Source organism: Onychostruthus taczanowskii, unplaced genomic scaffold (assembly GCF_017590055.1).
Source record: "Onychostruthus taczanowskii isolate IOZ18803 unplaced genomic scaffold, ASM1759005v1 scaffold89, whole genome shotgun sequence".
NCBI classification, from domain to species: domain Eukaryota; kingdom Metazoa; phylum Chordata; class Aves; order Passeriformes; family Passeridae; genus Onychostruthus; species Onychostruthus taczanowskii.
In genome coordinates this window covers 1,455,576-1,482,840 of record NW_024506882.1, presented here as the reverse complement: position 1 = coordinate 1,482,840, position 27,265 = coordinate 1,455,576, and the positions used below count along the sequence as shown (strand labels likewise).

General features: G+C 50.5%; 2 protein-coding genes across 2 annotated transcripts in view; both read left to right on the top strand.

Moving 5' to 3' along the window:
• The first annotated feature begins 823 nt into the window (after window positions 1-823).
• Window positions 824-6,197, top strand: LHX1 (LIM homeobox 1). The gene is made up of 5 exons (XM_041425368.1): window positions 824-1,173; window positions 2,468-2,694; window positions 3,037-3,314; window positions 3,963-4,128; window positions 4,485-6,197. Exons 1-5 carry the CDS (start codon window positions 1,004-1,006, stop codon window positions 4,862-4,864), a joined length of 1,221 nt encoding a protein of 406 aa, XP_041281302.1. The 5' UTR covers window positions 824-1,003; the 3' UTR covers window positions 4,865-6,197.
• A 7,199-nt stretch (window positions 6,198-13,396) lies between these two features.
• AATF (apoptosis antagonizing transcription factor) overlaps window positions 13,397-27,265 on the top strand; it is a 36,657-nt gene continuing 22,788 nt past the window's right edge. Inside the window, exons 1-6 of the mRNA XM_041425283.1 lie at window positions 13,397-13,499; window positions 14,842-15,030; window positions 15,213-15,626; window positions 16,156-16,293; window positions 26,081-26,195; window positions 26,493-26,697. Coding sequence (XP_041281217.1) covers window positions 13,415-13,499; window positions 14,842-15,030; window positions 15,213-15,626; window positions 16,156-16,293; window positions 26,081-26,195; window positions 26,493-26,697 — 1,146 coding nt within the window. The 5' untranslated portion in view covers window positions 13,397-13,414. The remainder of the gene's footprint in view (window positions 13,500-14,841; window positions 15,031-15,212; window positions 15,627-16,155; window positions 16,294-26,080; window positions 26,196-26,492; window positions 26,698-27,265) is intronic.

Below are 27,265 nucleotides of genomic sequence, written 5' to 3'. Positions count from 1 at the left end.
CCCCGCGCCCTCCGCCCGGCCGGGCCCTGCGCTCCGCCGCCGCCGGGCCATGCCACGCCGCGGACACGGGCGGCCGCCGCGGGTAGCTATGCGCGGGGGTAGGTAGGACTGACTGACGGACGGACGGACGGAGCCGGCGCGACGGTACCGCTGAGACGTCGAGGGAGAGAGAACGAGGAGAGAGAGAGGAGAGCGAGCGGCGGAGCGAGGAGCGGCGGAGCGTGTCCCCGTCCCCGCGTCAGGACGCGCAGGGCGATGTCGCCGCGGCAGCAGCCACAGCCCGTCTGACCGCCACCGCCTCTCCATGTCCCAGCTCGTTATTTATTATTATTATTATTATTGTTGTTGTCGTTATTATATTTTTTTCTTCCTTTGATTTCTCATTGGGAAAAGCACTTTGACTCCTGACTGCTCTACCTCAGACCTTAGAGAAACTCATCACGCTCGCTTTTTTGGCGGTTTTATTTTTAATTTTTTTAATTTTTATTTTTCTGAGCGCCGACCTTTATAGCCGTTATTGTTTCATTGTCACTATTATTATTACTATTATTATTATTATCCGTGTGGTTGGTGGCGGCCGGGATCCTGCGGCTGTGTCGAAGCGCTGGGCAGTGGGGGGTTCTCCTGTGTACCCCTTCTAGGACACTCGAACGAAGATTTTTCTTCTGCCTCCCTTTCTTTTTATCCTTCTTCACTTCTCCAAGGCTTTTAAAAGATACATACACAAAATCAAGAAAAAAAAAAAAAAAAAAGAAAAAAAAAAAAAAAAAAAACAAAAACAAAAAAAAAAAAAAAAAAAAAAACAAAAACAAAAAAAAAAAAAAAAAAAAAAACAAAAACAAAAAAAAAAAAAAAAAGAAAGAAAAACAAACAAAACAAAAACCAAACCTTCGCCGGTGTTGTCGTCTTTCTAAAAAAAAAAAAAAAAAAATTGTTGTTTTTATTTATTTTTTTTCCTTGATACCTGGGAAACCGCTGCCCCCCTCAGAACTAACCAAAGACAATGGTTCACTGTGCAGGCTGCAAAAGGCCGATCTTGGACCGGTTTTTGTTGAATGTACTGGACAGGGCTTGGCATGTGAAGTGTGTTCAGTGCTGTGAATGTAAATGCAATTTGACAGAGAAATGCTTTTCGCGAGAAGGCAAGCTTTACTGCAAAAACGACTTCTTTCGGTGAGTACCGGCCTGCGCCTGCCCCCGCCGCTCCTCTCCGTTCTTTTTTCACCTCCATTTTTTCCCTTTATTTTTGTTGTTTCCCCCGTTGTCAGCGGGACCCACAATTGCCTCTCCCCTCCCCGCGACACGCGAACATCTCAAACCGCGGCTGCTTCTCCCGGTGGGCTCGGGGCGGGGGTCGGGCCCGGGGCCGGGCCCGTTGATGTCGCCGCTCTCCGCGTCCCCGGCCGAGCTCGAGCTGCCCAGAGTTCCCTCCAAACTATCGACCGCCGGGCCGGGCCGGGGGAGCGCGGGCACCGTCCCGGGCCCGGGGCAGCGGAGCGGGGCTGACCCCGCCGGGGCTCCGCGGCCGTGAGCCCGGCGATGTTCCCGGTGCCGCCGGCGGGGAAGGCGCGGTGCGGGCGCTCCGCGGGCCCAGCGCATCCCCGTGCACCGGAGCGAGGCCGGCCCGAGGGCAGCGACCCTTCGCGGAGGGATGGATGGATGGATGGATGGATGGATGGATGGATGGATGGATGGAGAGGGAAGCGGTGACCGACGCTCGCTCGCCGCCGCTCTCCCCGCGCGTCCCGGTGGCATCAATCCCGGGCTCGGAGCGGCCGCCGGTGCCGCTGCCCCGCCGGGCCCCGCGGCCGCGCACCGGCGATAAGGGCAGGGACCGGCTCGGGGCCGGGGAGGCCGCGGAGCCCCCGCCGTACACCGGCACAGCGCCCGGCCCGGCCCGGCGGAGCGCGGCCCGAGCCCCGCTGCCGCTTCTCCCTGGGCACGGGGACGGGCACTGCTCCGAGCTCCACCGCTTCTCCCCGAGAACGGGCCCGGCACTCTCCGGTCCCGGTTCCCAGAGCCCGCGGGGCTGAGCGGGGCACGGGAGGCCTCTGGCCCCGGTGCGGGTCCGGCCCCGCCGTCCCCCGGCTCTCCGCGCCGGCCTTGCCCGCACCGGCGGCTCCTCCGGCCGGAGCGCGACCGAGGCCGGTACCGACACACGGAACGCGTAGAATTCCTGCGAGCTGTTTGTCAGAGCGTCCTTAGTGCCGGTGTCGGGGCGCGGGGACACCCGGGCAGCGCAGCAGCCCCGGCGTTCGGCGAGCCCCAGCGCGGTCCCGCGCCCGCTGCCCAGGCCGGGCTTGATTTTTATTTTTAAAAGCTGCGATATCGGGGAGGGAGAGCGCTCTGCAGGGATGCTCTCTTTGATTTAATCCCGTTTTCCGCGGCCGAGCAGGGTGCGCGGAGGCCGCGGCTCGGGGCCGCGCTCGGCGGGCGCTGCTGAGCGCTGCCCGGCCTCTCCCCGCAGGTGTTTCGGGACCAAGTGCGCGGGCTGTGCCCAGGGCATCTCCCCCAGCGACCTGGTCCGCAGGGCGCGGAGCAAAGTGTTCCACTTGAACTGTTTTACGTGTATGATGTGTAACAAGCAACTCTCCACCGGCGAGGAGCTCTACATCATAGACGAGAACAAGTTTGTCTGCAAAGAAGATTACCTAAATAACAGCAATACTGCCAAAGAAAACAGCCTGCATTCAGGTGAGGGAGCGCGGCCGGGGCGGTGAGGGCGGGGATGCGCTCAGCACCGGCTGCTCCTTGGGAAGAGACGCTCCTCTCCTTCCTCCTTCTCTTCTTTCTCCTGTCTTTTCCTTTCTGCTCTCCCTCCTTTCTCTGTTCTCCTCACCCTTGTCTTCTTCCTCCACTCTCTTCTCCCTTCGCTTTCCTATCCCTCTTTTTTCCTCTCCTTCTTGTCTCCCTTCTTTTTTTCTTCTTCCCTTTTTCGTCTCCCTCCTTTCTCCTCTCCCCCGCTCCTACCGCGGCCCGAACCTCGCGGTCGGAATTTCCCCCCGGCTGAGCGTGACCCGTGTTTGTTCTCCCCAGCCACCACCGGCAGTGACCCCAGCCTGTCCCCCGACTCTCAAGACCCCTCCCAGGACGACGCCAAGGACTCGGAAAGCGCCAACGTCTCCGACAAGGAGACGGGGAGCAACGAAAACGACGACCAGAACCTGGGGGCCAAGCGGCGGGGACCCCGCACCACCATCAAAGCCAAACAGCTAGAGACTCTGAAAGCCGCCTTCGCGGCCACCCCAAAACCCACCCGGCACATCAGGGAGCAGCTGGCACAGGAGACCGGCCTCAACATGCGGGTCATCCAGGTACCGCCGCCCCCGTTCACCGGGCACGGCTCCGGGGGGTGCGGGGGCGAGGAGGGGCCGGTGCCCGGCAGCCTCCGCACTGCGGGGACCGGGGAAGCCCCGCCGACCTTTGAAATCGTTATTACCGGTGCTTCCCGGTGCTTCCCGGTGCTTCCCGGTGCTTCCCGGTTCCCCAGCCCCGGCCAGTCGGCGGGGACAGAGCCGCGGGTTTATCCGCAAAAGTCCTCAAGAAGCTGCAAACAGTATCGAAATTAATAACCAGAAATGTGAGGGGTTAATGGGTAAATAAGAATGACAACGCGCTGGAATTATTAAAAGGTTTATAAACCCGCAGCGCTGGGGTAATGGGGGGTTAAAGGACCATTAAAGACGAGGTTAGATTGGAGAGGCTCAGTGTGAGGGTAATTAGCAGTAATCTTGTCAGGGTAATAAGAATTAACTCAATCATTCTTGACCTGCAGTCGGTGGGGAGCGGGGCCGCCGTCACGCGTGGGTTCGGCCGCGCTTGCAGCGCGGCTCGGTGCGCAGCGGGCACGAGATACCGGGAAAAGGGAAAAGCGCAGCCCCGGGATGGGGATGGGGATGGAGGGGAAGGGGGAGCGGGACCCGCGGCTCCCGTGACCGGCGCCTCTCCCTCCGCCCCGCCAGGTGTGGTTCCAGAACCGGCGCTCCAAGGAGCGGCGGATGAAGCAGCTGAGCGCGCTGGGCGCCCGGCGACACGCGTTCTTCCGCAGCCCGCGCAGGATGCGGCCGCTCGTGGACCGGCTGGAGCCCGGCGAGCTCATCCCCAACGGGCCCTTCTCCTTCTACGGAGGTGGGTACGGCTCCCCCGCTGCCTCTCTCCGCGCCGGGCTGCTGGCGGCTCCGCCTGCCGCCCCGGGGCCGTTCCGCCCGGTTCCCGCCGCCCACCGCGGGGCTCCCCGCAGCCGCGCTGCCGGCGGGATCCCGGCGTTCTCCCGCTGTTCCCCCGGTGTTTTCGGGAGCGCCGCTTTGTGCCGGTGTTCCCGCCGCTCGGCGGGAAGGGGGTCCCGGGGTTTTCGGAGCACGGCCAGCCCGGTCGCGCGTTTCCCCTCGGGTTCGTGGGTGACATCCGAGCCCCCCCAGCCGCGCCGTCCCCGCTCGGGTACCTGCCCGCCCGTTACCGTCCCTCTGTCTCTCTTTGTCCGCCAGATTATCAGAGCGAGTATTACGGCCCTGGAAGCAATTACGATTTCTTCCCGCAAGGACCGCCTTCGTCTCAAGCGCAGACCCCCGTGGATCTCCCGTTCGTGCCCTCCTCGGGGCCGTCAGGGACCCCGCTGGGGGCCATGGACCACCCCCTGCCCGGACATCACCCCTCGAGTGAGGCTCAGCGCTTCACTGACATCATGTCGCACCCCCCGGGGGACTCGCCCAGCCCCGAACCCAACCTGCCCGGGTCCTTGCACTCCATGTCCGCAGAAGTTTTTGGCCCCAGCCCCCCATTTTCGTCGATATCCGTCAACGGTGGTGCTAACTACGGCAATCACTTGTCCCACCCTCCAGAGATGAACGAAGCAGCTGTGTGGTAGCTTTAAACAAACTGGGTCTAAGTAAGTGATGATCATCTAGTCTGCTTATTGTTATGGTGTACAGAAATGAATTCATATAACATCTCTCCCGCCCTAAGACAATTTTACCTTGGGAACGAACTGAATCCAATCGCTCCAAGGCAAGCTTTGCTCTAGACCAGGACAATCTCCATGTTATGGTTGTATCAAACAAGCAAGGGGACTTTTTTGTACCATTGACAAAGAAACTGGGGAAGCTGTACAGTAAAAGTGCTGCCATTCCGTAGGATGGCTAAGTTTGATTACCCTGTTGGATGTCATCCTAAGAGCCACAATCCTTAGAAACTTCTCGTTTAAAAAAAAAAAAAAATTAAAAAAAAATTTAAAATAATTGAATGAAGGAGAGGTCAAAGAAAAGGGGAAAAAAAGCTTCAAGAACTCTCTATAGCGTTCCTGGTTAAGGATGGTTCTGGCATTATGAATCTGTTTGTTCATTTTTGTCTCTCAGAAAGTTCGACAACAAGAAACTCTTTTTAGCTTCAGCCATTTCAGCCTGCTGACGATCAGGTGGGACAACTTTTCCTTTTTCCTTTCTTTTTTTCTTTTCTGTTTTTTTCGGTTGTTTAGCTTTGGTTTTGTTTTGGTTTGGTTTGGTTTTTTTTTTTTCCAAAAATAGCAAATACTAAATGTTAAGCCCTCAGCACCAACTCTGCTACCTTCACAAAGCTACACGTACAAAACCTCCTCATCATAGCAAAGGTCACCACCCAGACCTCTAACGAAAATGACTTGAAAAAACAAACAAACAAACAAAAAGTATTCTACCTTCACAGAGAGAGAAAAGCTAAACAAAAAAGACTCTATTGAACTAAAAACAGTCAACTGTTTACGTCTAATGTTAAATTCAGGAGCTCAATGTTTTACTAATAAATCCTGTTTTAGAAAAACCTCTTGTTCAAAAGCAAACGATTTTGAGCAGCCAACCAAAATAGTTCATTTTCTTTTCTGTAGATGTTCTAACAGATTGCAGGGCTTGTGGTTCACTGTGCTAGTTTGTAAAAGGTGTTGTTTACAGAAGGCAAAGAAAAAAAAATCCACAAAACCCAGACAGTTGCCAAATAAAGTAAATATATAGCACAAATACTGTAAGGTGCTTTGCACCAGCAACCCGAGAAGGTGTTTAAAAAGTGTTACAATGTTAAAAAGAAAAAAAAAAAAAAGACAAACAAACATCTTTGCTAATTTTTAGTCCTGTTGAACATTCATGGAATTGTTAATATGACTTATATAGACCCACACAGGTTTTATTTTTGTGTCTTTAAAATAAAAGTCCAAAATATTTAAATTTTATGGTCAAATATGCAGTCAACAGCTGCTACTTTTTTCTTTATATATTAAATTTCTCATATGTCTTTTATTGTTCTAATGAACCTAAGCTTGTGTGACCTCCAGTGCATATTAGACCATTCACTGTATGAAAGAAAACATGTTGGATAAAATTTGTGCGTTTTTAATAAAATTAGAAAATCTGATGTTTAGATAACTTGTGTTTCATTTGATGTTTGAAGCAATTTTTAGAAATTGATTCTCTTGAGTAAAATAGCCCTGAGAAGGAACGATCCACTCTGCTGATCCTGGGCAGCTCTGGCTCTGGTGGGAGTCTGAGCCCTGGTGTCGATGCAGACAGCAGCCAGAGGCAGCTCCAGCCTTTCTTTCCATCTCCAGGCTCAGTTGTTGAAGTCCAAATACCCTGTTCCACAGCGTTTTAAATTTTTAAATTCCGAAATAATCAAATTATTCAATATCTTCGTTTACTCGTGCTCTATGCTAAGAGAGAACATTCGAAATGCTGATTTTATGCATAAACAAAAACGTGCTGTAAATGTGAAATGCTTGCAAAGATACGGTTTGCAATTGATCCAGTTTTAGTTGATTCTTCGAAGATAATTTTACTTTTTTTCCTCCTAATTGGATGGTTTGGACACAGCATAACCTCAATGTCCTGAAAGTAATTTGAATCCTTTTTCCTTAGAGCTGAGGCAGAGTCAGTGCTTTGGCGGCGTTTGGTCGTTCTGAAGTTCTCTGAAGGGCAGTGAGGGAGAATATTTTGCTTTGCCCTCGATGCAGCCTCATCCTCTTGGAGAAAAACGAAACAAAAAAAAATTCCTGGAGCCTTGCGAAATGCCAGATTTCACGTTTTAATTACCAACCGTGGCAGAATCATGAATATTCAGTTGTCCAAAAGGAAAAGTCCCGCTGATTCCGAGAGGACCTGGAGCTGTGCTGGGGACAAAGAGTCAGGTTCGGTTCTGCTTTGAATGTTCCTCCTGCTGGGTTAATGGAGAGGGATGAGCTGGGATTGCATCTCCTCCTTCCTCTCCCTCACCGGGCTGGCGCTGCCTTCGCTTTCATTTGAAGTAGGCACAGGATTTTATGCTAAACCCCAGACTTCCCCGTGCCCAGTGATTCCATTATTTCTCTCTTCGGACTGGGGGTGGGAAAAGAACCAACTCCAAATGTTTTTGAGTTGTATAGTTTGTAATTTTCAATGGTGATTTTTGATTTTGTTCAATACCTAATTTCTATGCCCAGCAGAGGGGCCACCTAGATGAAGCAATAGTTCACTTTAAACACAAAATGTCTTATATAATAACAATATAAAGATAAAAAAACTATCTGCAAGGGATCTGTTAGTGTTTCTAAAAAAAAAAAAATAATTCATGCTTTATTAAATACAGGGGAGACTTCTTAAACTCCTGGACTCCGTGTCTAACTCATTTGTTTGTCTTTTGTGCTATTGCCATGTTTTGTTGCTCTGGTTTGCATTTATATAAGCGGAGGAATGGGTGATTTATTTATTCCAAACTTCTACTTATCTGGGAAAGATAAATACTGCTGTTTGTGCTGCTGGGCTGGGCTGCTGCTTTATTGTTGGATCAATGATTTTAAATGAGGACTTTGCCAAATAGGTTTGTTTTGTAGGAAATCTCTCTTTCTCTCTTTCTCTCTTTTCTTTTTCCTTCCTTCTCTCTCTCCTTTCCTTCTTTCCTTCTTTCTTTCTTTCTTTCCTTCTCTCTCTTGGTCCTTGTACAGTTTATTCTCTGTTCATTCAGGCAGTGACAAGGCTCAGTTTAGGTCAGTTCAGGTTGTAAAAAGGAGAGCTTGTCTTTTAGTGACGCTCCCATCGCTTCCTTGGGGCTTTGCTGGGTTTGGGGGAGCCCAGGAGCCGTTCCCATGGCCGAGGCCGAGCCCCAGCCCGTGGAGATTGGAATTCTGCCCTCCTCAGAGCCAGCTCGGTGTGTCTGAAGCCCCTAATCCAGCAACAATTGCACAGTCAAACTCCTTTGAAAGCATTGTCACGTTGGCTTCTTGTAAGTCCTTGTTTACAAGAGCGTTTCCATTGACTCCGGCGGCGTTCCCTGGATGGGTGGGTGGGTGGATGGATGCATGGATGGAGGGATGGATGCATGGATGGGTGCAGGGCTGTGGGAGAAGGGCCTGGAGCCATCCCAGGTCCTGCACTGTCTCTGCCATGCGAGGCCTCCCCACGAGCCCTTTGGCAGTACCTGCTCTCCCCTGGTCTCTCCTATGCCCTGAGGTGACCTCGGGGCCGTGTCACTGCCAGAGTGCCCCAGCCCCCAGCAGAAGGGCTGCAGGCCATGCTGGGAGTGCTGTCCTGCTCTGTGCACCTTGATCGACGTGTGTAAAATGCCATGGGTTTCCAGCAGCCAAAGCCCTGCTTTTGGCCCAAATGTCCCACGCTGTCCCCACCGAGGCTCCTCTCTGCCCAGGCCCTGCTGGGATCTGTCTGCTTGGGGATGGAAAGGGATTTGGGAAGATCTGTATCCCAGGAATAAGGATGTATTTAAATGATAATTTGTAGACAAATGATTTGTAATATTTTAATGTCTGTACCCAGGTGCTGAGCGATGGGTACAGGATAGAAATTGAGAAATAAATATCATTTTAAAATATCAGTGGTGATTGACATACTTTTGCCATCCTGGGAAGTGGCAGATATTGCAGTGTCCTCTCAGGAGTGGTTCCTTTTGCTGTAGTCTGGATTTTTATCTTGAATAACTGTGTTGTCTTTAAGCTTTGCATGTTCTTACAATACGAAATTGAAGCATTTGCAATCCCCCTTTCTGTTCCTACCCCTAACAGATAAATTCACATCTACTAAGTTTAAACAATTCTTAATTCTTAAACCTTCTATGCTGGCGAGCTGGGAACAAGGAATTGTGATGCTGGAGCAGGTTTTGGGTGATCCTTTCTTTGTCTCTGCCACAGCACTGGGGTGCTCAGCATTCCTCATGCCAACAAAACACCCCTGAAGTTATAAATGGAATTAATGTGTCCATTGAAATATATTTTGGTTATAAATCTGGGATTTGTTTATTTGTTGGTAGTACTCGTGGTGGTTTAGCTACAGAGCCTGGAAAGCAGAGTTTGATGTGAGAGTTTCACTCACCAAATGCAGAATTGTAATGCAGGAATTGGAGAGGAAATGTGGCCTTGTGGTGAGGTGGCCTCCAAATTCCTAAACCCCTTGGATTGCTGGAACCGTGCTGTGGGGTGTTTTCAGGGTGTCCCTGCAGGGCTGTTCCCGCTGGCACACGGGATCACAGTTGTTGTTTTTGTTGTGGGAACATCCCTTGGTGACACTGCCAGGACACGGGAGTGCCTCTGCTCCAGGATGTCACCAAACCCAGGGACAGCTCTGCCTCGGTGCCATTTGGGCACCGCTCGCAGTTTGGAAAATCTAAGAATTAGGGGCATTTTTGCTGCTTGGTTTTACTCCAAGCTCCCTTCCTGAGGAATCTGACCCTGCTCAGGCTGCTGGGATCCCACGTGGCTGGAGGAGATCCTGGGCCCAGGTCTGCAGGGCAGGGTGAGAATTGTGGCACAGCACAGAACCTGGGCTGGAGAACCTCCCGGGGCTGCCTCAGTGAGAGGAATTCCCAGGGTTGTGGGGATTTCGGGGCTGCAGCCTCACACACTTCCCTGCTGCATGTCTGTGTGCTGGCATGGCTGTGCACAGGGTGGTTTGCTTGAAAATCAGACATTTGGCTCCTTCTAAAACCAGTTTTTGTCTAGTTTTTCAATTGTCTTTGGGTGGCCTTTAAAATTCTTATCTGCTGTAAGGATCTTTGGGCTGTGCATCTCTTCAGACACACTCTGTTCCTTCTATTTTTCAATGTAGGAACCATTAAGGGTTGATAAAATCTTTAAAGCAATTGTGTTTTTTGAATGAGGGATGGGTTAGGAATAGCAGAAGTACTCAAGTAAATAAAAGCACAGAAGAAAAATACTAATAAATATTTATAAGGAGAGTTTTTTAATGTACATAATCTAAATTTTATGTAATTTGTTTTAGCGGATGGGGTTTCCTTGTGTTCTTTTCTGTTTCTCCCTAGTTCTTTTCACTTCTTTTTTCTCTCCTCTTCATGGACAAATTGTGTTGCTGGTTTAAAAAGAACATTTTAACCGAACTAGCATGACTGAAACGATAAAGGTCAGTTTGGAAAAGGACATTTGCTCGCCCAAGCGTTGGCAAGATCAGCCCCAGCTCGTGGCTATTTTTGGCCAGCACGAGGCCCTCTGTATATGGGTCAAATTTTGCTGTTGATGAAGTGAGTCAATTAAATTGAGCAGAGGCGACTCCAGGGTGGGTAATTCCCGTGGATCTGGTGGGAATGCCGTTGGAATGGGCTCCTGCAGCCCCTGGGGGTCCCTCGCTGGCAGTGCCCGAGGGGTTCCACGCTTCCTCCCCGGCCCATTCCTGTGCTCTGGTCAGGGAATGGCTCTAAAAGATGGATTTATATTAACAACCTGCAATTGTACAGACAGGGAGGATGGTACAGCCCTTCCCTGCCACAGCTTCCACCTCATCTGACAGTTTCCCAAAAGCTGACGAGCTCCACGGGTGCAGCAGCGAGAGACGCTGAGTGGGAGAAATTGGAAGCTGCTTTCACAGCCCAGCCCGCTCCACCTTCCCTTGTTTATCTGCCCTGTGTTTAGGCTGTTATTCCCATTCTAGAAAAAGGCATGTGAATAAAAAAGTAAAATTAAGAGGGGAAAATGGCGAAGAGATGATGCCAGTGAGGTTGATGGGGTTTCTAAACAGGCCAAGGGTTTCTCTGAACCGACCGCGAGGCACAAAAAGCCTTCCATGAGCATCTCACATGAAAATGTATCGACAGAGTTTTTGTACAAATATTCCCCTGCTCCATTCTGAGTCCCAGGCTCGGCAGCATGGTTGGAGGGCATGTGAACCAGAAATTAAAACCCAGCCCCGGAGTCTGATTTAATTACCCTGCTAAGTGAAAGGCAGAGGAGAGAGAATAAACAGCGGCAGAGGCGACTCTGCGGGTGAAATATTTTAACAATCCCCGACTTCCACAGGCTGCAGCTGCTGTTTGATGTGGCTTTCTATTGACTGCACCTCCTCCTGAAAAACTGCGAATTAACAGCTCCTGTGGCTGCGGGAGTGAGGTGGGGGTGACCCAGCGGTGAGGGGTCCCCCACACCTGAGCACACTTTTTGTTCTGCACGGCCGTGAGTGATGGATGTGGCACAGAAGAGGAACAGGAGAGCTCTGCCAGGACCCCTGAGTTTACAGCTGTGTGCACTGGATTTGAATGCATTGCTGCCTTTGGGATTTATATGGAGCAATTGTCCCATTAGTCTCAGTGGGTGAAATCCTGATCTCAGCGGCCTGAGCAGCAAAAACGCTGGGACTTCAAGAAGCTCATTTTTTACTCCAAAGGACTAATGCAACTCACTTGTATTTTTTATTAATTCTGCTGGGTCTGTTTTATTTAACCATCACTAAAAGCCTCTCTCCCTTCATTAACAGGGCAATTCATTATTTGTGAGGGTAGACAACATCCCTTTTTCACTCTAAGAGTGCAGAGGTTTGAAAATGCAATTATGCAGGGCAGTCTTGGCACTAGTTCTTTGGTTGTGTGAGTGGTTAGTTACTCAGAAGTAACTGCACAGGTAAGCACTTGTTCCTGCTATTTAATTTCCCACGGATTTATTTCTCCAGGCTCCTCCCTTTGTTTATGGTGGCATCTGGGAACAAAATACCCCCAAACTCAAAGGGGAAAAAAAAGGAAAACCTAGAAGTAAAGCCAGGGAAGATACACTGTGCATGTCTCCTGGTGTATAAGTTTCCTGCTTTTTCAAACCATGTCTTTGTAAATAAATAAACAAATAAACAAATAAAAATCAGTGTTTAATTTCTCCTTGCTGGAGCAGGGGTAATCCCCCACCATCGGCCACGCAGAGCACTAGAGCCATCCATCCTGCCGTGATAAAATAAATACAAACTACAAAACCCAGTTGGATTTTATGCTGTCGGGTGTTCTAAAGCTTGGGGAGGTTTGCTGTGAAAATGTGCGTTTTCAATAAACATTGACTTTTCTATAACTCGACCTTTATTTTCTCATCCAGGTACCCAGCGTCAGGGAGGGGTTGGGAAGGGCAGGGCGATGTTTGGGCTTTTCCAGCCGCTCCCTGTCGGTGCCTGCCAGGTTTCTCGGCGGCTGTGGGAGGGAGCCCGGTGGAGGCGATGGGAATTCCTGATATTCCTCTGCCCTCTGTAGGAGAAGCGCCCGCATGAGCCGTGCGCCGGGATGGCTCCGTCCTCGCCTCTCCAAGCACCTCCTGCTCGTTTTTATGGCGTTTAAAAGCACCTCGGGGGCAGGCAGGACAAGAAGGGGACGAGCATCAGTTCCTCAGGTTCGCCTGGAGCCTTGGCAGGTGAAACTTGCGCTGGATGTGCAAAGCCCAAATCCGGAGCTCCTTGTGGGCTCTGGAGCTCAGAGCTCCATCTGCAGCTCGGATTGGAGAGGCTGAGCGGGGGCCCTGCTCCCTGGAACAAAATCCGTGGCAGCCTCCCCAGTTCCAGGCAATTCCTGGAGTTTTGGAGTTTAGGAGCAGGGAAAGGGGCCGGAGAGGGCGAGCCCAGAGAAGGCGGCGCTGCTAAAGCTCTCTGCAGGTCACGTCTGCATCGCCCGGCTGCTGCTCCTCCGCCAGTGTGTGACCCCAGGAGCCAAAATTCCCCAATTCCCTGTGGCTGGTGTAACTGGGGTGTAACTCGGGTGTAACTCAGGTGTAATTCAGGTGTAACTCGGGTGTAAGGATCTATCTGCGTGCGAGGCCTGGCCTGAGAACCCAGCTCTGGGCCTCACCGCTGTGAGAGGGACTCCAGCAGAGGCCACAGAATGTTTAACACAGGCCGGGAGGAGAATTAATTCAGTTCTCAGCACAGCTGGAGAGGCAGAGAAAGTCTGACGTTGATGTAAAGCAATAGTTGTCATATTGTGCATTATTAATGGCACTTTGCTGCTGTGCTGCCGGTTTGGGATCCGGTTCCGTGAGCCCCCATTCTCACAGCCCTGCTGCCCACAAGTGCCGTGAATCCCCCGGTAATGACGGGGGGCTCGGGGGGCTCCCGGCTGGATCCCGGTGTCATCCCAGGATCGTTCCCGGTTGGATCTTGGGCTCATTCCCTGTAGGATGCCCCGCCGTTGGCCCCGCCCAGCCCCGCGCGCTCCCCCCAAGATGGCGGCGCCCTTGGCCCTGCAGCTGCAGGAGCTGCTGGACCCCCGGCCCGCCCCGCGGGACCCCGAGGATGATGTGGAGGAAGGTGCGTGAGTACCGGGGCAGGGGGGGTTGGCACCGCGGCCACCAGGGGCGGGAGGGGCCGGCGGGGGCGGCCCGGGCACTGCGGAGCGCTGCCGGAGCGGCCGCACGTGGCGCCGCGCCGGCGGGGAGGGTCGGGGCCCCCGGCCCGGGGGGGTCTCAGGGGTCGGGGCTGGTCGGGTCTGGGGGTTATCTCCGCGATGGGGTTCATCGAGCCACCTGTGGGATCGGGGATGTGTCCGGGACCACCCCCGGGGTCGGGCCTGGGTTAGGCCTGGCCTGGTTCTTTCCTGCAGTCTGTGAGGGCAGAGTCTTGTAAGAAACATCTTATTAATTGAGGAGGTTACCGTGGTCAGCAGGGGCGTTTTCCCATTTTAATAACCATAATTTCGTTCCAGGCTTTGCAGAATCCCAGACTGGTTTGGGTCTGGGGTCTTAGAGCCCACCCAGTGCCCCTCTGCCATGGGCAGGGACACTTTCCACTGTCCCAGGCTGCTCCAAACCCACCCAGCCTGGCCTGGGACACTGCCAGGGGCAGCCAGAGCTGCTCTGAGGAGAACTTCATCCTGTGGTGGTGCCAGGACTCAGGATAACAGGAGATGGCTGGAAGGATCTGCCTGTGCCCCTCCTTGTTGCCCAGCATTTTGCCATCCTCTGCTGCCTGCAGTGACTGTACTTTGCTGCTTTGGTTATGAGCAGGAGATTTTTTTGCCCTCCTCTGCCTCTAACAAACCCTCCAAGCCAGGCATTAACATTTCCAAACACACACTAAGGGCACTCAGGGATTGGAGCCCTCGTTGCCCTCAGAGCTGAGGCTGTAATTTGGCACAGGCACAGAGTGGAAGCAGGGAGGGAGGATGGTGGGATGTGTGTGTGATCTCTGCACTGCTCTGCTCTGTGTCCTGGGGGAGATGGGGGTGAAGGAGGGCAGCAACCACAGTGAAATTATTTCCCCTGTTGAGCTTTTCTGAGGTGTTTATGTATTTGTGTGGTTTGTATATACAGCAAGAGGCCAGAGTGCCTCTGAATTGGAGTTTTCCTCTTTTAACCTGCAAGCATGAAGTGAGTGAAGGCATTGAGGCTTTGCAGAGTCCTCCACGTGAAGGCTCAGAGACCCTCCTGCATCCTTGGGAGGGCTTGGATGGGCTTAGTTCATGTTCTGCTTCCTGCAGGAACCTTTCCCCCTTGCAGGAAATGATCTGTGTGCCTTTCCTGCACTTCCCAAAGCCCCTGTTCCCTTGTGCAGTGCACTGTTGTTACAGGGCATGAGGAGCTTCCCAGGGCTCCTTCCAGCCTGGAATTCAGCTCAGTTTCACACACTTTTCCCTTTTTTTTCCCCCTCACAGCTACAGTTGCTAAAGTGATAGACAGATTTGAGGATGAAGCCACGGATGACCTTTTGCCTGTTGGTAATATCAGGAAAAGAGCTTCAGCCTCTCTCCTGGAAGCTGATCAGAGGTACAGTGGCAAAGCCACATCTCGGAGAGCTCTGCAGGAAGAGCTCTGGGGAGATGCTCTGTCTGAAGAAGGATCTGGTAAGAAATCTCTTTTTTTCCCCCCCTTTTTGCTGGCAGACCATGATGTCAGCACGTGGCTGAGCATGGCAAACCTCAGGGCCCTGTTACAGGGCAAGGAACAGCTACAGTTCAGCCCAGACCTGAGCTGGTGCTGGTGAACTTTTCTGCTAAATAACTAACTTTTTTCTCTCATTTACCAGCTGAAGAAGCACTGGGTGACTGGTACAGTGGCAATGAAGGCTCAGAAGAGGAGGACAGTGTTGGCACTGAGGGCAGGGAGAAGGCCAGCAGTGCTGGCAGTGAGCAGGAGGCTGACTTGGAGGATGATGAAGAGGCCAAGGCACCACAGTTCAGCTCCCAGAATATCACAGACTTTGAGAAGTTCACAGAGGGCATGGACGATGCAGGGAGCAGTGAAGGGGAGGATGAAGATGAGGATGAAGATGATGCTGACATGGAAGAAGGAAGTGACGAAGAGGAGGAATTTGGGAGTGAAAACCACGATGATGGAAAAGAAACCAAAGGCAGTGAAGATGATGGGGGAGTGCTGACCTTCTCCAGAGGACAGGAGTCTGAAGAGGTGGAGAAGGGCAAAGCTGTGAGGAACCAGCTAGGTTTGTGCACGTTTGCTGTGTGTTTGCTGGCACTGAGCAGCCAGCCTGGTGCATGCTGCAGCAGCCCTGTGTGTGTGCAGATGTTCTGCCAGATGTTCTGGTGGCACTGCTGCTGTAACAGCTCCTGATGGGAAGTGTATTTATCCATCAGCTTTACTGAGCCAGTGCTGAATGTCCTCATGGGACCGCTGGGTTTGGGAGCTCCCTGTGCTGGCCCTGCTGTGATCACTTTGTGTCTTTGCAAAGTGCAACTCCCAAAATGCCATTTCTTCCTGCCTGAGCTGTTAAACTATCAAACTTTGAAAGAGCAAAGCAAAGGGATGGTTTGGTCTGTGGGTCACAGAGTTGCAGTTGGGATTTGCTTTGTCCAGAGGCTTGTGGCACCCATTTTGTGCTGGCCAGTGCATGCCAAGGCTGCCCTGAGCAGGAGCAATGCAGGCAGAGGAGGGGGCCTGAGCTGTCAGGTCCTTCACCAGGAATAAATGCTTTGTCTTGCTAACTGATTCTTTTCTTTCCTTTTTGTTTGAAGCCCTGTGGGATCAGCTGATGGAAGGGAGGATCAAGATGCAGAAGGTGCTCCTGACAGCCAACAGGCTGCCCCAGCCAGACACCTACCCCAGGTTCAGGGAGGAGGGGGGACAGGACTTTGACCACGCTGTGGAGAACTGTAAGAGCCTTTTTTTTTAATCTTTCTCCTTTGCTCAGACTCTTATAAACAATTGCTTATTGCTGTTCAGTGCAGAGCTGGGCTGCTTTGTCCACAGACACCTTGTGCCAGTTTTGTGCTGGGCCAGTGAATGCAGAGGTTTGCCCAAAGCAGGAGCAATGCAGCCCAAAGGAGGGGCTGTGCAGGTGAATTCCAGCATGGAGCTGCTTCATCTGTTCATTCCTGAGTCACTGATAGTGACACTGATGAGATCTGTGGTGGATTCTCCAATGTGAAATCATAACATGCAGGCTGCAGTGGATCAGTGCTGGGCTTCAGCGTGGTGTGGTTCTGCTCAATTTTTATTTTTGGGCACCTTTTTTCTGGCCTTGAGGCGAATGCACAGGGGGAGAGAGATGTCTGGGCCATCAGACATACCCTGAACCTTGGTCCTGCAGCAAGTTTTGGCTGTGAGCCTCTGCCTTAGGGCAGGGCAATCAGCCTACCTGCAGTTACAGGTGAGTTGCTTTCTGCTTTAAAGTTGGCTCTGTGCTTGAAATGAAGTGATTAAGGACAAAAAGGCAAACTCCCACCAAGGCTGTGCTGACCTTTCAGTGGAACACACGTTATTAATGTCCTTAATGAGATGCATTACAAGCTGCCCCAGCTCCATGTTTCATTACAGGTCTAAGATGCAATATCATTCAAGACCTTTAACAGAAACAATGGTTGACATTTTGGTATTTCCCATAAGCAAAATACACCCAAGAGCATGGAGTGTAATGTCCCCAGACAGAGGCTGATCCCTCAGTTGTGCAGAGCTCTGAGGAAAACTAAAACTGCACTGCCAGGAAGTGCTGAATGATCCCCTGCTGACCTTCTCCTCATCATCTGGGCAGGGAGTTCACTCTGATGTTCCTCAGAGCTTGGGTTTATGTTCTGTGTGTCATCTGTGAGGACAGAACGCAGCTGGAGTGACATGGACAGTGTTAGCAGAGGAAATCTCAGGCTGACAGATGGGAAATACTGAATTTAGGAACATTCTACCACTGCTGCTGCACTTCAGCCTTGGGCAGGATTGGGGTTCATCATGGCATGGGCACTGGTTTGGCCTGGATGGTGCTCTCCTTTCAGGGCAGCCTCAGCACTTCTGTCCAAACCCACCAAATAAATCTGGCATGTTTTCATCATCCTCATTGAACAGGAGGGAATGATTTGGTGTTCCAGTTGCACAAAAGAGTTGGTGCCAAAATCCCAAACTCTGGGTGAACCCTGCAGGAGGCTCCCAGTGCTCTCAGAGCTCCTGGACAAGAGTGTTTCCAGTCATTTTCCCCAGATCTTTCCATTTCTTGTGAAATTTCTGCTCTGTGCTCAGAGGAAGATTGAATTTTTTGAATTGGAAAATGGTCCTTTGTGTATTTTCCTCTTGGGTATCTCCTACTCAGGACAGCCCTGTTGTGGTGCTGGAATTCCCTAGGGGCTGGAGTGTAATTGTGTTAAAGAGTAGACAGCAATTCTCCATCCATTTGCAATTTTAAAGCCAAACCTGGGAGAAAATGGCAAGGTCATGCTCATTTTCCAGATTTTGAGACCGGAGGTTACAATACCTAAAATGTTTAATTTATTATTTTTGTAATCTTTTATGATTTTTTTTTCTTTTGAATGTTACAACATGCTTTGGACAACCTTAGATTCCTGAGATCTCAGGTTCTGGTAGATGATTTACTGCAAAATTGCTTATAAATTGAAGTAGAAAATGTTTTGCAGACCTGGCAGCTTTCAGGCTTCACACCCATTTGTCACCCAGCATTTCCCTTTGTGTATAGAACAAGAATTAATTAGGCTGCACTGCAGGAAAAGTTTATGGCCATAATTTATATAGGATGAATTTCTGTTTAAAGAGACAGCATTGCTTTGTTTGTGCTGTCTTACTTTTTATTTCCCTTTTTTTTTTTTTTAATCTTTAATTATATTCCAGATTTTTTTTTTCTGTCACCCTTTTTACATACAAATGGGAGACCAAACTGTGGTCATGGAGCTCATGTTTATTCCTGTTTTGCACCCAAGTCTGGATGGTTTTCAGTGCTGAGATCAGAGTGGCTGAGCTCTGAAAGCAGCACAAATGTCCAGTGTTTAATGCCCTGCACACACAGACCCTCCCTGCTCACAATTCCAAGGTGCTGGGCTGTTCCTCCAGCACAGATTTGTATTCCCCTGCACTGCATCTTCCAGTCTGGTCCAGGGCTTGAGATGCTGCCTCTGTTTGGGGTCTTGCACGTTCAATTAATGTTTTTCATAATCAATGCGAGTCAGAATTTGCAATCTGCTCCTGATTTGCACATTAAAGAGACCCATTAATTAAAAATTCCAATCCCTGGCATGTTCCCGCAGGATCCCTGCATTATTTACATAGAAAAGGAGTGCAAGGTGCAAGTTTCTGTGCTGTGCCTGTGCACAGATTGCAGGCCTGCCACTCATATTTCACTGTGCTGCAAGCTTGGAAGGGGATCTCCTGAAATTGTCTCCAAAAATCCCCTCAAGGGGTGGGTGGGGATGGATTTGCTCAGTGCAGGAACCAAAAGTGGGGACAGCAAATATTAGCTTATTTACACTTTGGAGAGCTGGGGTGAAGTTTCACCAAGGTATCAGTAATAAAATAAAATAAAATAAACCTGAATAAAGTGAATCAGATTTAAAAAAACAAAACAAAACAAAACACCCCAGAAGACCCACAGGGCTTTGTTGCCTTCTGGGAAATGCAGTTGTTGGATTTTTGTTCCTAAAACTTTGAGGGACCCAGAAATGGCTGTTTCTGGGGTGGAAATTTGTGGTGAGTGTGCTGGGAAAGAACTGTGCTCCCATCTGGAATAATTCCTGAGCTGGGCCCTGGCACAGCAGCTTGGGTTCCTGTCCCATGACAGATTCTGTGGCTTGGGACTAAACAGCACATTTGGACCTCTCTCTCTGAGTGCTTCACACTATCTTCATTTGCTTCTGGCTTGGTTCTGCAATATTTTGACATTTAAGATTCAGTTAGTGTATGACTGTATGTTTTCAGTGTCTTTAATGAGGATTTTTGTTGGGCTCTCTTAATCCCAGTCTTTAAAATAATATCTTTACATCCTCCACAAGATCCAGATAAGTCATGTTGAAGACACTGATTAAGCAGGGACTAATTTTGGATAAAATCCAGTGTGCTGTAGGTGCCAGAGAACCTGTTCCACTTCTTGGGAGAGAGGATGTGCCTGGCAAAGGTCTTCTCCTCTCCCTCACCTGGACACAGCTGGGTGGGAACAGCTCTGTGATGAAATGGGATTTACTGACACAGGCTTGGCATTTTTAAAGGAAGCCTGCAGGATCAGCAGCCAAGAACTCCCTGGTAATTCTGTTCTCACCTCTATTCCTGGTGGTTTTCAGAGCTCCAGTATATCCACACCTCCATCTGGAGATGTTAATGCATTAATACAGAGCAGGGTGAGTGTCACAGGGAGGGGGAGGAACTGAGGCACAGGCAGATTACACAGTTTCCAGAGGCATAGAGCAGTTACGGGATTAATTGGTGCTAGGCAAGATCATGGACTTAAATATATTCTTGCTTTGAAGATTTTACTGGGAGCCTGCACAAATGTGTGACAGCAGAACTGGGTTTCAAGCCTGAGTGTAAATTATTGTGATCAGATCTAGCCCACTTAAAACTGGTAGTTCATTTTAATTGAATTGTGTTAGTCTGGACACTTTATGAATACAAAAAGCATCAGCCCTGTCAGTTCCTGCAGGACTGGATGTGATTGAAATGGATGTGGGTGCAGGTGTCCCCAAATTCCACCTCTCCTCTCTGGGTTCAGGTGTCCCCACATTCCACCTCTCCTCTCTGGGTTCAGGTGTCCCCACATTCCACCTCTCCTCTCTGGGTGCAGGTGTCCCCAAATTCCACCTCTCCTCTCTGATCTCGTGGAGAATCTGTTCAGCTCTTTTTGGGACTGAGCCAAAGCCTGTTGACATTATTGAAGACTCTTCTCTCAGCTGAAAGAAATGAAGGAATCAGATCCTTTTTTTTCTGAATTTTGTGGAATATGCCACAGAGAGCTTTTGGTGGGGAGTGGGCTCAGTGAGGATGAGTCGCTCCTGGGCCATTCTGGGTGTGCTGTGAGAGGAAGAGCCATGGAGGGAGAGGCTCAGGTTTGGAGCTCTGTGGTTGCTGTGTGAGTTTAAGTTGGGTCATGAAGTTCAGATGTTTTGGGCATGTGCAGAATTTGGGCTGTGAGAGGTACCAGGAAGGTATTTTGTGGTTTGTCATTGCTGTCTGTGATTTGTTCAGGAATTCTGTGGGGGAGGTAGTGGAGAAATGCAGGACATTTATTTAACATGCAGTTTTGGGTTGTTTTCAGAGGAAAAACTGTTGCCCTCCCTCACGGAGTGCCAAGGCTTTTGGCTTGTGCTGTTCACTATTTTTGAGCAGAATTGGTGTCCCCTTCTCATGAATGGGTGTGGTAAAATGATTTTGTAGGTGATATTTACAGCCATGTGTGTTGTTCATTGGTGATGTCTGAGGTTTATTTGAAATCTGCCTTAAATTTTGGTGCAGGAAATGCTGGGACAGTCCCTGGCTGGTGACCTGATCCAGCTGAACCCCAGCCTGTGGGATTACACCACACTCAGCTCTGCCTACACCTGAGTTTCTCAAGATTAATAGCTAATTAAACTGAATTCAGCTAAATATTTGTGCATGTAAGTCTGTGTACTGCACAAACAAGATGCAGGGAAACAAAGGCTTTAAAAGTGTCCAGACAAGCATGTGCAAATGTCAGCTAACTCGGATTAATTGGCAATTGGGTGCCTTGAGATGGAAACTCAGGGCTTGTCGTGATAAATATAATTAATGGCCTGGTATTATGTGGGGAGGTCAGTCTGGATGGGCTAATGTTCCCTTCTGGCCTTAATATCCAGATATAACTATGAAATCTCACATTTCCTCTTGCTTTCTCCTCCTTGCCCATGTACTTGGGGCCTCCAGGCTGGCAGAGGCAGGAATGTGTGCTGTCAGCTTCTTTGCATTTCCAGTAATGGAAAGCATCAGTTTTTATAAATCTCATTTTTGCCAGCCCCATCCCCTCCCTGGTTTGGGCTGATATCAAAAGATGATGGTTGAGGTGAATCAGCAGAGCATGAACTTCATGGAAGTGTTTCTCTTTCTCTCCTCCTCAGCTTTCCCCCTCCCCCAGTCCCCTCTAATAAACCCCTGAATACCCAGCCTTTATTCTGTTGTTGAATCCAGTTATTTTCTTTACTTTTAGCAAACTCATCTGTGTCTGATCCTGTTGTCCTCCCTGTCAGATGCAGTAATATTGGAGTGAAAGGGCTAAATTGAGGCTGTTCTGGAGCTCTTTGGGAGTCAGCTGAAGCTCTGCTGTGGAAGGGGGGTGCAGCCCTGGCTCCTTTGTGCCCAGGGAATACAATTTCCCCCTCTGCAAGGGCTCTTGCATCATTTGCATTCCAATGGAACCAGCAAACTGGGCTTGGGTGTGGAGCAGACCTTTGCTGTCAGCAGCAAAGTTGGCCCTTTTCCTCCTATCATTTGGTAAAATTCCCCAAACTCCCTTTTCTGGGAAGCATGAAAGGAGTGTTGCTCCCATCATTTCCTAAATTTGGACAGATTTCCCAGTGCTTTGTGCTGAAGTCTGTAAGAAATGGGAATGTAACCACACCACCTGTAAAAAATCACCTTTAGCCTAAACATTGAGTCTGGGCTGGCTCTTGGAGCTCCTGTGTGAGGCTTATCCAACAGAATTATTTCTTCAATTTCTGTGCCACGTTGCTTTGGGAGCCCAGGAAGCTCAGGGGGTGCCAGGCTGGAGCTGCTGCCATCCTGCCTGCCCCACCTTGTTCCTCCTGAGGTTCTTTCCACCCTGGGAATTCCATCCAGGCTCCTGCCCGCAGCCCCATGTCTGAGATGTGCCACCTGGAGGAATTCCCCCTCCTTCTCCTGGCTGGGAACGTGGTCCTGCTGCTGGGAATATAGAGCAAGCTCCAAAAGTAATACTGACAGGCTTCAGAATTATGATACACTGGAGCTGCGGCGTAATTCTTTGTTGAAGAAGTTAGAGGCCTAAAATGTTAAGGCTTATTGTTATTCCGAGTTGATAATCTCTGCCTTGCTTTAATAATTTTTCCTCATGCCTGGATAGCCTGCGAGTTGCACAATAATCACTCACACAGCTTTGTAATCAATGCCCAAAGTAATAGGATTCCGCTGGCCAACGGCAATTAATAAATTTGTGTCTTTTTTAAAACACTAGCAAGTCGGGCCTGAAATACGACTGACTGGCTTTCCTCATTTGCATATTTATTGCAGTGGAAAAATTCTTGCCGAATGATTGATGTTGAGCCTGCCTCTTGAATTCCAAACAGCACATTATTATGAAATGAAAAATGCCGGCCATACAGTTGATTAAAGTTGAAGACAGTGGAATCGGTGTTTTTTAAGATTGTGGGAGAATTAAAGGCATATTTTAATAGATGTTGACAAGAAGTGAACTAACAAAAGCAAAGCAAAGGATTTGCTTGAAAAGATTTAATCAAACGTGTTTGGTGGGGGATTAATTGCTGGGGATGACGAGTGCAAGTGGCTGGCTGCTGGCTGTGAATGGGGAGCATTGTTCCAAGGCCAGCTCATCCAGGGCCATTTTGACCTGGAGTTTAACTCCTGTCCCACAGCCCTTGAAGGGAGGGAAGGCTCTCCCTCTCCATTAAGTGCTGGGATAAACCTGTGTGCCAGGTGGAGATGCTTCTCCTTGTGTGCAGCCATTCAAATCAGAGGGTGGGCTCCTCCTCTCCTCCTTTGATCCCCGTGGTGGGGTCATGGGGGCTCCTGGGGACTGTCCATGGAGGCAGGGGAATGCTCCCAGCTCAGCTTTTGCTCTGCATCCCCTCATCCCAATGCCAGCATTGCTCCACTTTCCTGTGTGAGTGCTTGCCCAGCCTGTGGAGGGGCAGGGAGGATGGAAAGCATTGCATGCCTGTGGTGTTCCAGTGATGCCACAGCCCCAGATTGAATTGAGGGGGAAAAGTCCTCAATTCCCAGTGCTGGCACGGGCTCTGCAGTGGAGCTGTGTGCTGGGTAGGTGGTGGTTCCTGCTGGAACATCCTGGGGAGGGTTTTCCCAAGGATTCAGTGTCCCTGCGTGCTCCCACTGCTCCGTGCAGCTGCTTGGGAGGGTGAAATGGGACCCCATCTTCAGAGGGCATGGAAGGGAGTGCAGGGCTTCTGCTGGGTGGGAAGCTGTGGGAATGCTGGCCTTGGAGCATGGATGAGCACAGCAGCCCCCTGGCAGCCCATCCCCACGGGCACTGTGTGGATTCGGGGCAGCTCTGGGATCAGCCCCTGCAGCCAGGTCCCCTTCTCCAGTGTGTCCACAACCCCTGGCACTGACAGAACTGGTTTTGTGTGGTTTGAGAGCAGCAGCAGGACAGGTTTCATCTCTGGTGGGTCTCCTGGTACTTTGATCCTTGAGTGGAGCTAAATACTCCAGAGCTGCTCGCAGCCTGGGTGGAGGGCTGCATGAAAGGAGGATGTAAGAGGAGTATGGAGAGAAAGGCAGACTGTGATTTACTGGTGCTGGCTCCCAGCGTTCTGGGTGGATTCATCTGCTGCCTGCTGGGTCTGGAACAACTTTTACCCTCCTGGACACAAAATAAAGGGGCTCCAGTGGACTCTTAAAAGTGACTCTTCCAGGGCAGTGTCTCACCACTGACACTCTGAGTCCCCTCTGAGCTGGAAGTTACATTCCAGCCAGGTTTGTTGTGTGCCACTTTCAGACAAGGAGCAGCATTACAAAAACCCTGCTGAGGGTAGGAGGGTCAATCAGTGTCCAGCCTCCTTTCTAAACGACCCAGTTTGCATCCATGGAACAGTTGGGGTTGGTGCTGCCTTCATTCACAAGTGGGGCCAGACTCTGCCCCAAGGCAGGCAGTGTAAAGGGGTTTCAGAGGGAAGAGGAGGTGAAGAGGAGGCTGGGAAGAAAACAGCCCCTTGTGGAATTAAATGTGAGATGGATAGGGAAGGGCTAGATGGGCACAGAGCAGAGGAGGGTGACACTTGGCTTCTCAAGTTGAGTTTACAGCACACTTAAGCAGCCAGCAGCAGAAGTGAGAATGCCATCCAATAATGCTATTAAACACATGAGAACTGAGGACAGGCAAATTACCCAGCTGTAAGAGGCTCGTGATGAAGCCACTGCCTGGAATAATTAGCCCTCCCACCTGGTTAGACACACGGTCCTTGTCTTCCCTGCCCTCTCCAGCCCCTTCACTCCAAATAAAATTGCTCCCCATGCCCACTTCTGCTGGGGTCTGTGTCTCGTGGCCTGGGGCAGCCTGAGCCTGTCTTTATTTCCTTGCCTGCTCACCACGGCCCTGCTATACCCCAGAAGGGCTGGAGTGCTACTCCAGTTGTAATTGCCAGGATCAAAGCTGCCTGGGGTGCATTAGCACTGCTGCTGGAGGAGAGGCAGCAGGGAGAAAATAAACAGTTTGGGAAGCTCTGGGGACATTTGGCTGTGTTGCAGGCAGTGGGAAGGATTTTGCTGCTGTAAGCTGTGCACTCAGGCTAGGGTGGGGGCACTTGGCTCCTGCAAGTGATGCTTTAGCTGCAGACACCTACAACAAATGCATTTTTAAGGGCTTTTGTCTGTTTGTCTGGTGGAATTGTTTTGATGCTCACACACGTCTGATTTACAAGTGCAGCAAACCTAATCCGTTAATAGGTTTATATAGAGGAGTTGTCAGGGTGGATCTATAAAGAGCCACGGGCTCAGGGAGGGTGAGTCCAACAGCTGATCTGCAACAAAAATCTTAAAGCATCTTCTCCTTGACACTGCTGTTACTGAGGTCAGGCCATAATTTATCTGAAGGTGGTGACAACTGAGCAATATCACAGTGGGAACACGCAGGAGATTGAGACCTCTGAGTGTCTGGGCTGATTTCTGCCTCTGTCTGCCTGAGGAAGATTTGCTGCTCACTCTACCCATGATCTCTGTGTCCCCCACTGAAAAGCAGAAATAAAGGAAAAAACGGAGTGGGGAAAAGTTCTCCCTGTTCTTTCTGTGCCACGTACAAAGGGAGGCTGGGGAGTTAACAGAGCAGCCCCAGTGGCTCCGTGGCACAGGAGGCACCAGGGGAAGCTCTGGGGAAGGTCCCAGCTCCTGCTTTCCACACAAACCCACGTGCTCTGCCAGCCACAGTGAGGTCAGTTTGGGTTTTGGGTGGGGGTGTGCCAAGTGTTCCAGCTGGAGAGCTGACCCTGTGATGGATGTGCCAAGGGATGGTTTGTGTAGGCCTGGGCAGACACTTGTTCTCTGCCAGAGGGTTCTGCAGGGAGGCTTGTTGGTTGCCACAAAAGAACTGTTTTTGAAGAGCAGATGCTGTGGCAGTGTGCAGCTAACCTGTCCCACAGTCAGCTGGAACTGTGTGTCCTTGGAGAACCCACAGCCTTTGGAACAGGCACTGCATGGACACAGGAGAGCTTCCAGCTGCAAAAACCTTTGGGTACACAGCATCACATCTCCCTTCAGGATTTGTGTTTGAGCACCCTGGGGTGCAACTGCTCATCCCAGTAAAAATCACATTCACACCATGTATTGATCAATTCACACCCCTCCACCCCATCTTTTCTTCCCTTTCTCTCTTCCTGAGGATCTCTGGGCCTGCAGTTCTGCTTTTCTGATCAGAGTCCTCTCATTAAACTCTTCAGGTCATGGTTTAAAGTTTCCCCCATAGATCAGCTCTCATCACTTGTGTCTCTTGCTCTGCAGGTTGTAAAACCCTGGAGGTCTTGCTGAAGGTACTGGTGGAACTTCAGGATGAGCTGCTTTATCAGTACCCAGGCACGAGGCATCTGGTGGATGGAAAGCAAGCAAAAACTGAGAGGTAAATGCAGAAAGAGTTAAGATCTTCCTGAAGCCTTCCTGTCCAGCAAACTGGACAATGCCCAGCCTTCCTGGCCACCCTCACCCTGCTGCTCTCAGGTGCTGCTGTGTCTGGGTGACAGACACTGTTATTTGAATTCCTTCTGCCTTGTGGGAAGTCTGCTTTGGAATATTTCTGATAATGGAGCAGGGGCTAAACCGTGGGGCCTTTAACAAAAATATCTGTGGAGGGGCCAGCAAGGATCCCACATTGCCCTAGGGAGGGTCAGGGTGTTTATCCTGGGTGCTTTTGTTCCAGTGAGGATGAAATCCTGAGCAGCAGCGATGAGGAGCCAGTGGAGAAGGCTCAGGGGAAGAGGAGGAGCCTCCCAAAAAGGAAGCTGAAGTTTGAGGAGTACCCTGAGTTCATAGCCAAGCGCTACCGGGACTTCAGGAGCTACAGGAACAGCACCCTGCAGAAGTGGCACGACAAGACCAAGCTGGCAACTGGCAAAATGGGGAAGGCAAGGCCTGGTTTGTGTGTGCTGCCGTGGTTCCCATGGAGCAGGGGTCTGGGAACAGGTTTATACTGAAAAAGGGGAAATTTGGGTGGGTACATGGAATAAATTCTTCCCTATGAGTGTGGGGAGACCCTGGCTCAGGGTGCTCAGAGCAGCTGTGCTTGCCCCATCCCTGGAAGTGTCCAAGGCCAACTTGGATGGGGCTGGGAGCAACCTGGGACTATGTAAAGTGTCTCTTGGTAGTTTCTGTGTTCTCTCAACCAGGCATCCCATCACAGCCAGTCTCCAGCAGCAAATAATCCAGGAAAATGTCACTCTTGCTGCTGCAGGAGCTGTTTGTGGTTCCTCCCAGAAGCAGGGCCCTCTGAGGCTCTCCTCCTCCACGAAGTGTAGGCTTTAATACAATGGGTAATCATTTCACCCAGAGATCCAGGGTCTCCTCACATCTCTGAGTTGGTATTAATCATGGAGAAGTTAATCTGAACCAGAACAGCAAAGGCATTTTATTAAGCCAGGCATCAACTCGCCTCAGGTTGGGAAAGGAGAGCGAGGGAGAAACAAATGCAAAACC

What these genes read in the sequence shown, in the direction of transcription:
- LHX1 (XM_041425368.1), top strand. Translation starts at nt 1,004, where the DNA reads ATGGTTCACTGTGCAGGCTGCAAAAGGCCGATCTTGGACCGGTTTTTG. An exon ending in TGCAAAAACGACTTCTTTCG is followed by an intron (nt 1,174 to 2,467) that starts GTGAGTACCGGC and finishes CTCTCCCCGCAG; the next exon opens with GTGTTTCGGGACCAAGTGCG. An exon ending in GCCCTTCTCCTTCTACGGAG is followed by an intron (nt 4,129 to 4,484) that starts GTGGGTACGGCT and finishes TTTGTCCGCCAG; the next exon opens with ATTATCAGAGCGAGTATTAC.